Raw genomic sequence first — 12,490 nt, forward strand, 5'->3', positions numbered from 1 at the left:
AATCTCCTCCAGTTCCCTTTGAACCAGGATGCTTTGCTAGTCTCACTGCAATCTCTGAGTCTGGCCTCTCTGGGAAGTCTTTTTTGCTGGTCTCCTCCTCCCCGGACTCACAACTCCTTCCTCATAGTTAAGGGATCCCACAGCCCCCCTCCACGGGGTTGTGACATGATTTAAGCAGGCTTCCCTGGCCCACCAGAATCCAGGTTCTAGTCCCATTGCACAGAGCCTCCTTTGGGCCCTGAACTCACAACTCCTTCCTCTTGGTGAAAGGATTCCACAGCCCTCCTTCTTGGGGCTGGGCTGTGATTCAGGTAGGCTCCCCAGCCCACCTGTCTCCCTTCTGGTTCCTATCTCAGGGAGCCTCTCTTCTGACTCAATGTTTCCCTGCAATTCTGCCCTCTCGGCTGTCTGTCCTCTCCCTCTTAATCTTCCTGTAAGCTACCAAACAGCTGGATTTTATCATTCTAAGGAGGCAGCTACCTGATTAACATCTGGATCCCATTCCTCTGCTAGTCTGCTGCTCTCTCTCTCCCCCTCCCCTTTCTTTTTGAAAGGTTTTGTCATGGAATAGGGTTTGGCTTGCTCCAGGACCCCCGTCCCTTCAAGGGGACAGAGCAACCTTTTGCCATAGACCACTTCTAACATGCTCATGTACCACAGTTTGGGAACCTCTGATCTACATGGTAGAGCTTGCTTTCAACAGAGATACATCCTCTGAATTTTTAAAAAACCTGCTTTGTATAAAATAGACATACATTTGTAGTGATGTGTGAACTGCCAAAGCTTGTGGGATTCAATCTGAATAAATATTCGAAAGCCTGAAGCTTAGTCATGCTGATCTCAATCCCTTTGGTTTAGAAATCAGAGTGAAACTCTCATGAGATGAGAGCTCTTATAAAATTTCAGATATTATTGAAGCTGGATCAAATATACCATGAAAATAGCCCTCTTAATTCAGTATTCTGCCTCTCTTAGATCAGTCCTGCCTGAAGCCAAGAAGTATAGAGGTGAGCAAAAATTAGGGTGACCATATATCCCGTTTTGGCCGGCACAGTCCCTTTTTTAAGCCTGACCTGGACGTCCTGACTCCACCCCCACCCCCCCAAAGTGGGCATGTGTCCCATTTGCTTTTGCTAACTTGATCAGTTGGCAAGAGCAAATGGGACAAATGCCCACTTTTGGAAAAAAAGTAGGGTGCGGAGGAACATGCAGTGGGGGAGGGGCAAGCAGCAATGCCAGCCCCACACAGGGGTGGAGGCAGGGCTCAAGTGAGCAGTGATGCCAGCCCCAGCCTTTGGGAAATAGGGTCATTCCATCTAGTATGTGTGTCACTGCTTGCCCCCTGTGTGGGGAGGTGGACTTGGGCAAGTGGCTTGGGCCAGCCCTGTGCCGGGGGAGGAGGGCTCGAGCCAGCCCTGCGTGGTGTCCCATTTTCCCTTTGGGAAACCTGGTCACCAAAGCAAAAATAAACATTTGAAAAATTTACCAAACATTTTCAAATCTTAAAAAGGTTTGTTTCTGTATATCTTCAAGTATGACTGTTCATAGAAGTTCCCTCTGCCCATCCCAGCTCCCATTGAAGCAACAGGGAATATTTTCACTGACTTCAATGGGAGCTGGATCAGGAACTCCAGTTTACCCAAAGAATTCACTAGTACAAGTGTAAGCACTGTATAAAAAATTAAGAATTAACCCTTTTGTTGCTGTTCTTTGATAAACCAACAATTCCACTGGAAAGTTAAATCTTTGGAGTAGACACATAGCAAGTATGCATTGGCCTGCTAAACCCAGGGTTGTGAGTTCAATCCTTGAGGGGGGCCACTTAGGGATCTGGAGCAAAAATCTGTCTGGGGATTGGTCCTGCTTTGAGCAGGGGGTTGGACTAGATGGCCTCCTGAGGTCCCTTCCAACCCTGATATTCTATACATGACTTGGTATTCAGGTGGTTAAGGCATGCAGCTATCAAATGGCCCTCCAGGAAGATGATAAATTAATTTCTACCAGCAACTAACTAAGTGTTTTCTAGGAATCACAGTCCTGCTTTTGCTCCCAATGTCATCAGTGGCCAAATTTCCTTTGGGCTTCAACAGGAACAGGCTCTGAACCTCATGTTTTCAAAAAAATTAAACTACAGATAAAACTATTACATACCACAAGAATATACTCCAGTGCTTTGCTATCCTATTGGAAAACAACCCATCAACTAAGACTATGGGATTTCCTTATCTTATAACTATGTAACCATAATCCAATATTGCAGGAACTGCATATATTTTCAAAACACACCAATAGAATGTTGTGGATGCTGGGTACACCCTAGGTGTAGTTAGGGTGACCAGACAGTAAGTATGAAAAATCGGGACAGGGGGTGGGGAGGTAATAGGCGCCTATATAACACAAAGCCCCAAATATCGGGACTGTCCCTATAAAATCGGGACATCTGGTCACCCTAGGTGTAGTGGAGAATTATGTCAAAAGAGTAACGTTGTTACAATTAAAAAACACATTGTTATATGTACTCTCATTTGTTTGCTTTGGTTACGTACAGTAAATTTCATGCAGTTTCACTTCAGTGTGTGATTAAATATTACAAGTACAATGCCTTTAATTCTAAGCTGATGAATAACACATGGTTTCATACAATTAGGATCACATTTTCAAAATGTAGCTCTATGAAATGGTTAAAACTAATTGTGGCCCCAAAACTGTATAATCCTCTGTGAAAACAATATCACCATAGGAATAGAGCAAACAGACATTCTTAAATTGATTCTGATAACAAAAGAAACAACAACAACCAGGCCCATCTGTTCTGTAGAAAGGGTCAAAGTTATTCTAATGTCCATTTAGAAAAGCAGTTCCCCTTTAACTTGTTTCTACTATAATTTAAAATACAATGAAATCAAATGCCCTGGGCTGGCATCCTCTTAAATAAGTTGGTAAACAGTTTCCCCTGATAATACAGTCCCATGAAATTTTAGAGAAGGAAACATACAAACATACCCAATACCTTACACATGCCATTAATACAGATATCTCGGATGTTTCTGCCTTCAAAGCAAGGAGTCCCATCACTAGCTGCATCCAGCATTCTCTCTGAAAATTGGCCATCTACAGGGCGGCAGTGGAGCTCACACGGATTAGCTGAAGGAAAAAAAACAAAGATACTTTCTCACTGTAGTAATTATAATATGTAGTAATCAAAGTTCTGAAGTAAAATATGCAGAACTCTGATAATCTGTGGTACATCAAGGAATTTGCAAGATGAAACATATGGAGAATATCTCACATCTCAAAAAATTGTATTAGAGTCAGATATGGGATTGAAAATATTTAAAATGAATGTAGTACTCATGAAAAATATCAAATTGACAGTCCCACTGCTGAACAACAGTGGCTAACGTACTTCATATCTGATTTAATGCCCCAATCAAGAAAGCTTCAACTTCCAGCCATTGGATTGTGTTATACCTTTCTCTACTTGATTGAACAGCCCATTATTAAATATTTGTATTCCATGTAGATACTGACTGACTGATCAAGTCACCCCTTAATCTTCACTTTATTAAGCTACATAGATTGATCTTCTTGAGTCTATTACCATAAGACATAATTTCTAATCTTTTAATCATCCTCATGGCTCTTCTTGGAACTCTCTGAAGTTTATAAAATTTCTTGAATTGTGGACTCCAGAACTGGACACAGTCCAGTGCCAAATACAGAGGTAAAATAATCTCTCTATTCCTACTTGGGGTTCCCCTGTTTATACGCCCAAGGATCATGTTAGCTCTTTTGGCAATACTGTTGCACTAGGATCTTTGCTGGATTGGGGGTTTAAATCTGTTACTGACAGGCCCAAAGGAAGTAAGTCAACCAAGACATCAAGGTATTTGTGTAGTTTACATATACATTTATTAAATATTTTAAGGAATATTCAGCTGTGCTGTATACCCATATCTGCTGCCTGATACAATGCCTAATGAAGTCAATGACAATCCTTCCCTTGACTTAAATGGGGAATTAAGTCAGGCCATTCCTGCATAATTTTATTGTTGTGACCACTGTCTTTCTTTCCCACCTCACTGTTTTGTCGCACTTTCATTGTGTCATATGTGCAGCTGTATTCAAACTTGGCAGGGAATGGCCCTTTGCATTTACATGCAATGTGAGCAGTGCAATTTTTGGCACTGTTTAAAAACAAAAACAAAATTATACTTATAAATGATAAAAGAGCAAGAGGGTAGCTCAGTTTCTATTGTTGTTTGAACAGCATGGGCAATATGTTCAGCTCTGTGCAGCACACAAAATAAAAGCTGTCCCTTCCCACAAAGAGCTGCAAGGTCCTAGTCTTGCAAAGACAGCTTTGAACACTTCAGAAGTCCCACTTGAGTCAATACAGTCTTTGGAGAATTGGGGTCTCAAAGACAAAAACAGAAGATGGGACATTCTGGGAAACCCAGAAACTTGGATGTTTTTTGGCTAACCGTACACAAAGGTAAAAAGTTGATTTTTAAGAGGGACTTGAGTGAAAAGAAGGCGGTGGCTTGGCAAATTGGGATGAAGGAGAGCATTCCACTTATAATGGGCAGCATGGAGATAGGAGTATGCAGAGGGTAGATGGAATTGGGCTTTGAAATTGGCATCGGGGACAGGTGAGCAAAGCCCACAGGTAAGTGGGGAACATGGAGACCTGGGAGATGGGTCGGAAATAGGAGGGAGCATGGGCCATAATGGCAGAGAGAAAGGAGGGTCAGGGCAAAACTGGGAGGCAAGATCAAATCAGTAGCTTAGATGCCTATATACAAATGCGAGAAGTATGGGTAATAAGCAGGAAGAACTGGAAGTGCTAATAAATAAATACAACTATGACATTGTTGGCATCACCGAAACTTGGTGGGATAATACACATGATTGGAATGTTGGTGTGGATGGGTACAGCTTGCTCAGGAAGGATAGACAGGGGAAAAAGGGAGGAGGTGTTGCCTTATATATTAAAAATGTACACACTTGCTCGGACTGAGGTGGAGATGGACATAGGAGACGGAAGTGTTGAGAGTCTCTGGGTTAGGCTAAAAGGGGTAAAAAACAAGGGTGATGTCATGCTAGGAGTCTACTACAGGCCACCTAACGAGGTGGAAGAGGTGGATGAGGCTTTTTTTAAACAACTAACAAAATTATCCAAAGCCCAAGATTTGGTGGTGATGGGGGACTTCAACTATCCAGATATATGTTGGGAAAATAACACAGCGGGGCACAGACCATCCAATAAGTTCTTGGACTGCATTGCAGACAACTTTTTATTTCAGAAGATTGAAAAAGCTACTGGGAGGAAGCTGTTCTAGACTTGATTTTAACAAATAGGGAGGAACTCGTTGAGAATTTGAAAGTAGAAGGCAGCTTGGGTGAAACTGATCATGAAATCATAGAGTTCAGAATTCTAAGGAAGGGTAGAAGGGAGTACAGCAAAATAGAGACAATGGATTTCAGGAAGGCGGATTTTGGTAAGCTCAGAGAGCTGATAGGTAAGGTCCCATGGGAATCAAAACTGAGGGGAAAAACAACTGAGGAGAGTTGGCAGTTTTTCAAAGGGACACTATTAAGGGCCCAAAACAAGATATTCTGCTGAGTAGGAAAGATAGGAAATGTGGCAAAAGACTTCCTTGGCTTAACCACGAGATCTTGCATGATCTAAAAAATAAAAAGGAGTCATATGAAAAATGGAAACTATGACAGATTACAAAGGATGAATATAGGCAAACAACACAGGAATGCAGGGGCAAGATTAGAAAGGCAAAGGCACAAAATGAGCTCAAACTGGCTACGGGAATAAAGGGAAACAAGAAGACTTTTTATCAATACATTAGAAGCAAGAGGAAGACAAAGGACAGGGTAGGCCCACTGCTCAGTGAGGAGGGAGATACAGTAACAGGAAACTTGGAAATGGCAGAGATGCTTAATGACTTCTTTGTTTCAGTCTTCACCGAGAAGTCTGAAGGAATGCCTAACATAGTGAATGCTAATGGGAAGGGGGTAGGTTTAGCAGATAAAATAAAAAAAGAACAACTTAAAAATCACTTAGAAAAGTTAGATGCCTGCAAGAGGAGGTATCTGGGCCTCTAGCTATTATCTTTGGAAAATCATGGGAGACAGGAGAGATTCCAGAAGACTGGAAAAGGTCAAATATAGTGCCCATCTATAAAAAGGGAAATAAAAACGACCCAGGAAACTACAGACCAGTTAGTTTAACTTCTGTGCCAGGGAAGATAATGGAGCAAGTAATTAAGGAAATCATCTGCAAACACTTGGAAGGTGGTAAGGTGATAGGGAATAACCAGCATGGATTTGTAAAGAACAAATCATGTCAAACCAATCTGATAGCTTTCTTTGATAGGATAATGAGTCTTGTGGATAAGGGAGAAGCAGTGGATGTGGTATACCTAGACTTTAGTAAGGCATTTGATACGGTCTCGCACGATATTCTTATCGATAAACAAGGCAAATACAACTTAGATGGGGCCACTATAAGGTGGGTGCATAACTGGCTGGATAACCGTACTCAGAGAGTAGTTATTAATGGTTCCCAATCCTGCTGGAAAGGTATAACGAGTGGGGTTCTGAAGGGGTCTGTTTTGGGACCGGCTCTGTTCAATATCTTCATCAACAACTTAGATATTGGCATAGAAAGTATGCTTATTAAGTTTGCAGATGATACCAAACTGGGAGGGATTGCGACTGCTTTGGAGGATAGGGTCATAATTCAAAAGGATCTGGACAAATTGGAGAAATGGTCTGAGGGAAACAGGATGAAGTTTAACAAAGACAAATGCAAAGTTCTCCACTTAGGAAGGAACAATCAGTTTCACACATACAGAATGGGAAGAGACTGTCTAGGAAGGAGTACGGCAGAAAGGGATCTAGGGGTTATAGTGGACCACAAGCTAAATATGAGTCAACGGTGTGATGCTGTTGCAAAAAAAGCAAACATGATTCTGGGATGCATTAACAGGTGTGTTGTGAGCAAGACATGAGAAGTCATTCTTCCACTCTACTCTGCACTGATTATGCCTCAACTGGAGTATTGTGTCCAGTTCTGGGCACCGCATTTCAAGAAAGATGTGGAGAAATTGGAGAGGGTCCAGAGAAGAGCAACAAGAATGATTAAAGGTCTTGAGAACATGACCTATGAAGGAAGGCGAAAGAATTGGGTTTGTTTATTTTGGAAAAGAGAAGACTGAGTGGGGACATGATAGCAGTTTTCAGGTATCTAAAAGGGTGTCATAAGGAGGAGGGAGAAAACTTGTTCACCTTAGCCTCTAAGGATAGAACAAGAAGCAATGGGCTTAAACTGCAGCAAGGGAGGTTTAGGTTGGACTTTAGGAAAAAGTTCCTAACTGTCAGGGTGGTTAAACACTGGAATAAACTGGCTAGGGAGGTAGTGGAAGCTCCATCTCTGGAGATATTTAAGAGTAGGTTAGATAAATGTCTATCCGGGATAGTCTAGACAGTATTTGGTCCTGCCATGAGGGCAGGGGACTGGACTCGATGACCTCTCGAGGTCCCTTCCAGTCCTAGAATCTATGAATCTATGAATCATTCAAGGAGGTAAGTGATAGGAGTTAAGGTCTGAGATGAAGACAGAGGTGGAATCATGAAAGGCTTTGACGGCTAGGATAAAAAAAATAATCCCCATTCAATCCTGATCCAGTCTGTGAAGTTTGCTAACTGGGGCAATCAATCAATCTCCATTTTGATAGTGTTTTTTGTGATATACAAAGAGGTATGATTTTTATTTTATTTCATTAAATTCACGTAGGAGCTTTCTGCCTGCTGTGATTAATTTCAGTATCTGGTGGTAAAATTAACTTAGTATTTATTTCTGCCCCCTCCCCCCGCCCCGGCAAGGCACCATTTTCCAATAAAAAGCACCATGTTTTCTAGGAAACAAGGATTCCAGAATTTGACCTAGTCTTTGTCTCCTGCTCTAAACTGATCCTGTCTGACACAGAAATTGTGCAAAACCCTTTTTCGACTTTCAAGCAGTTCCTAATGAGTAGAACAGAAGTTTGACTTCCCAGTGGAGAAGTGTATGGGATTGTGTAAAAATCACCATGGTGTCCAATTTCATTTCTGGAAGAACTGAGCATGAAAGGAAGCACAGTGGCAACTGCTGAAAAATGAAACAGCCCTATCAGGCATGAACAGAAAAATTGCCAGTTTCCCACTGAACTTCACTGAAAATAAGAGCAGTTCCTGCTCCTACCCCACAGTGTCAGTTCATTATTCAATAGACAGGCACATTAACTCTAGGAATGATGTAAGTATTAGCCTTTGGTCTTTCACATACAGATACAACTGATTATGGGATGGGTCACTGCAGCCATTGAGGAAATTGCCTATTATCTCAGCCACCTCACTAGCCGTTTGTTTTCCAGATTATTATTATGTATATTACTGTAGTGTCCACAGGCCCTAACCAGGATCAGGGCCCCATTATGCCAGTGTTTCTCAAATGCGACCACCAGGGGCTTTTCTTGTGGCCACAACCTCCTGGATGGTGATGGCTGCCAGCAGGGGTTGGGCCTTGCCCCCTCTGGAGACACAAACATTGGAGGAGCAGGCAGCCAGTGAGTTCCCCAGCTTCCTGGGGCAGAGGGGTTGGGATCAGCCCTGGCATAGCAGGCTCCAGCTGCGGGACTTCAGGCTCCATCTCCAGGCTCTGGGGTCCGTCACCCAGGCCCTATCCCCCGGGTGCAAGGCTTCGGGCTCTGGCCCAGTGCTCACCCCCGGTCCCCGCTGCTCCTCCAGCCCCTCATCCATTCTCCCTATCGCTCCTGGCCCTGCTGCCTCCCTATGCACCATCCCATCCAGGGCTTAATTTGTCCCTTGGCAGGCTGGGGCTGAGTAAGTCTGCTGTGAAAAGTGATATTTGTATGTTTGTTAATATCACTTTTCATAGTAGACTTGGTAGCTAGCTCCGAGGCTGTGAAAAGTGATATTAACATACAAGTATAATTTTTACTCGCCAGCAAGTCTAAAATAAAAAACGCAACCAGAAAAGCAAAAGAAACAACAACAAAGACAAGATTGTGCAAAGCACCTTATTTGTGTTTCTATTCTGTTTAGCTCCAGTAAAGAATAGAGACAACTGTACATTATTTTTATTACTGAGTCTGCAAAACAACCCCTACACAAATAAATTACAATGATTTGGACATGCATATGTGCATATTTACTTGTTTTTCCTAAAGTGAATTTAAGTATTTTAGGAAAAATTGTCAGAGCGGCACCAGCAAGAGTTGGTGGCCGCACTTTGAGGCCACCAAAAAATTTGTTGTGAGAACCTCTGTGCTAGACTCTGTACACAGACTTCATAAAAGATCAATCATTGTCCCCAAAGATCTTCTACTTTAAATAGGGTAGACGAAAGGAAGTACTATTATCCTCCTTTTGTAAATGGGGAACTGAGGCACAAGGAGATTAAGAGACTGCCCAGGTCACACAGAAAATGCACAGAAAAGCCAAATATTTAACCAACATTTCTCAAGGCTCAATCCAGTGATTTAGTCATAAGATCATCTTTTCGCTCAGTAAGAACATGAGCACTGTTCAAAAGAGCATTTTTGTTTAAAGCAATTTTTTGCCTAGGTGAATTTCACTAATTAATAATGACACTTTACCAAAGAAGCTGCCATCTTAAGTATTGATAGGCCAGTATATACAGAGATTCTCGTAATCCAAAATATTCATAAAATAATAGATCTGATCTTGAAACATAGGCCTTGATTTTGCAAAATACCTTTCCTTTGACTTTCTGTAGGAGTTTTGCCTGAGAAAAAACTCAAGGATCAGGCCTTAAATGTATTCCTTCGAACTGAATGGAGATTATATCACTGACTTCCATGGGAACAAGACTGAGTCCTTAATACAGAGGCAGGATGGATGTAATGGAATTCCAAGTAAAGGAATCTATTAGGGAAAGTATCTATTTTACTGCAACTAGTTAACAATAAATTAAAAGACAAGAGCTTTCAAAATATTAAGACTATAAACAGAAGAGAAGTGGCAAATACTGAGAGGTACAACCCAGCCAATATTCCTATTTCAGGTCATAAAAACATCAGAGGGTCTGATTGCCCCTTTCCTATGGAAAAACACAAAGAGGCAGCCCTGGTGGGAGGAAAACTTCATAATGTTTTCTCCAAATCGTTTTAGGGGAGATAGGAATTTTCCTCCTCAGAATCTGTGGATCTCAGGGGTTCTGCAGAAGGAATGTTCTATCTGCCAGGAGGTTCTGCTTTCGCTCCTGCAGTAGCACATCCCATTCCACCGGAGCTCCTCGGCAGCTTGTCGCCAATGGGCACCCAATGACAACAATGGGGGTTTCTCTGAAAGTAAGCTTGTTACATAAGGACAACGCAAAAACTGAGTACGGATATCAAAATTTGGCCCTGTGGCTTCCCCCCCTCCCAGTTTGTGCACACAGGAATCCCTACTCAGGCAGTGTAAATTGAACTATATGAAGCTAATCAAAGGGAACACAAATTCTCTCTCAATAGCAGAAATATTAATAAAAAGGTTTCAATTGTTTCCTTCAGAGTTTACTCCCATTAATTTACATCAAAGTACATCTTCACTCTTGAGCTGGAAGTGTAATGTACACGTGCTAGTTTTGATCAGATCAGGGCAGTAAAAATAACAGTGTAGCCATGGTGGCACAATCAGTGGGACAGGCTAGTCGTCTGAGTAATTGCCTAAGATTGCAGGCATGATGTTACTCGGGACAGCCAGCCTATTCCACCACCCAGCCTTGCCACGGCTCTACTTCTATTTTTAGTGCACTAGCTTGATCAAAGCTAGCATGTGTATGTCTATCTGAGCAGGAAATTATACCTCCAGGGTAGACATACCCTTAAAAAAAGGATCCACTCTCACCTCATTTAAGTTGGTGTTTGACCAATGTGTGCTGCTGCCTAAAGACAGGATTGCAATATTTTTCCTACTACACAAGGAGTGATTCTGTGTTTCTGTTGAAATGCTGGTTCCATTGAACTCAATAGGACCAGGATTTGGCTAAGGGAAGGCTGCAGCAGAAAAATCAACCAAACAACCCCTCCCCTCACCCCAAGCACCCTAGTCATCAGAAGGGGGCATAAAAGAGAGAGAGTAAGAAGGCGAGCAGGTGCTTTATAATATCAAGCAATCCTTGCAACTTTAGTTTCTGCCTGATTTCAAACTAATGGCAATAGAAGGTCCTGACAGCTCAGCTCCAGAGAACGTAGCTGTACAGATCTGATCTGAAACACAGACATATTGCCTTCTGAAGACATATGAGATCCGTCACAGTTTAGTTATGTAACCCCTATTCTCCAATATATGAGAGGAGGATAAACAGACAGTTGAGCCCATCACTGTCACGGACTGATTAAATATAACGTATCCATATAGGATTATTTCTCTTTCTAGCCTTTATTCCATAAACTCAGAGTAGGCCTCACATTGAAATACTATTCTCCAAGAAACTAGCAGATTTAGATAAGCTAAACTGTACTCCCCTGAAGAAAATAAATTAATAAAGTAAGCAAGCCTGACTATCTCTCCCTTATCAAGCTCGGTAGATTTAATAACAAGGATAAACATTTTATCCTGGTTTAATTACCTCTGTCACAGCGGCACCAGTCTGCCAGTTTCAAAGAGAATTGTCTGTGGAAAATGAATAAGGCTTTTTTAACTTATTTTTTTCCTTCAGTGTAAGGTCGGCTATTTCTATATTTTGTAATTCTTTTTTATATAATGCTGGAGAAACTCTAACTACATGCCCAGTATTAAGAAAAATGATCTCTGCTGGGTTTCGCATCTCTCTTCAAATCTTGGAATCATCTGAACGCTGAACTGAAGGTGGAATTGGATGAATTTTCTCACAAAGATGAAGGCATAAGACTAGTGAACAATCTAACAGGTAGGCAACTATATGCTCCTTCAGTGTACAGTAATGAACAACCTGATACTTTTCAAATCCCATCTCTAGGCCCCTTTCTTCCTCATGGCCCATGCCCTCTAACCCTCTCAGCAAAACACTCGGGCCACAATTTTCAGACTAGAATTCCTAACGTTAGTCATCTGCTATGGTGTCGAACCCCCACAAACCCAGTGAAGTAAATAGACTCATAGACTTTAAGGTCAGAAGGGACCATTATGGTCATCTAGTCTTACCTCCCGCATGATGCAGGCCACAAAAGCTGACCCACCCACTTTCCCTTAACTCAGCTGTTGAAGTCTCCAGATCGTGATTTAAAGACTTCAAGTCGCAGAGAATCCTCCAGCTTGCGACCCCTGACCCATGCTGCGGAGGAAGGCGAAAAACCTCCAGGACCTCTGCCAATCTACCCTGGAGGAAAATTCCTTCCCGACCCCAAATATGGCGATCAGTAGAACCCCGAGCATACGCCTTTTAAAATCAGGTTATTGTGGTTTCTGTTCCTAATTATGGATT

The 12,490-nt window shown here is 42.1% G+C and overlaps 1 protein-coding gene across 1 annotated transcript in view; it reads right to left on the reverse strand.

Annotated features, from left to right (window-relative positions):
* The window catches only part of ADAMTS12 (ADAM metallopeptidase with thrombospondin type 1 motif 12), a 263,062-nt gene that overhangs the window by 83,348 nt on the left and 167,224 nt on the right, over positions 1-12,490 (reverse strand). Inside the window, exon 13 of the mRNA XM_026649042.2 lies at positions 3,011-3,144. Within this exon, the coding sequence (XP_026504827.1) occupies positions 3,011-3,144 (134 nt within the window). The remainder of the gene's footprint in view (positions 1-3,010; positions 3,145-12,490) is intronic.

Source organism: Terrapene carolina, unplaced genomic scaffold (genome assembly GCF_002925995.2).
Source record: "Terrapene carolina triunguis isolate 2854851 unplaced genomic scaffold, T_m_triunguis-2.0 Scaffold69, whole genome shotgun sequence".
NCBI lineage: Eukaryota > Metazoa > Chordata > Testudines > Emydidae > Terrapene > Terrapene triunguis.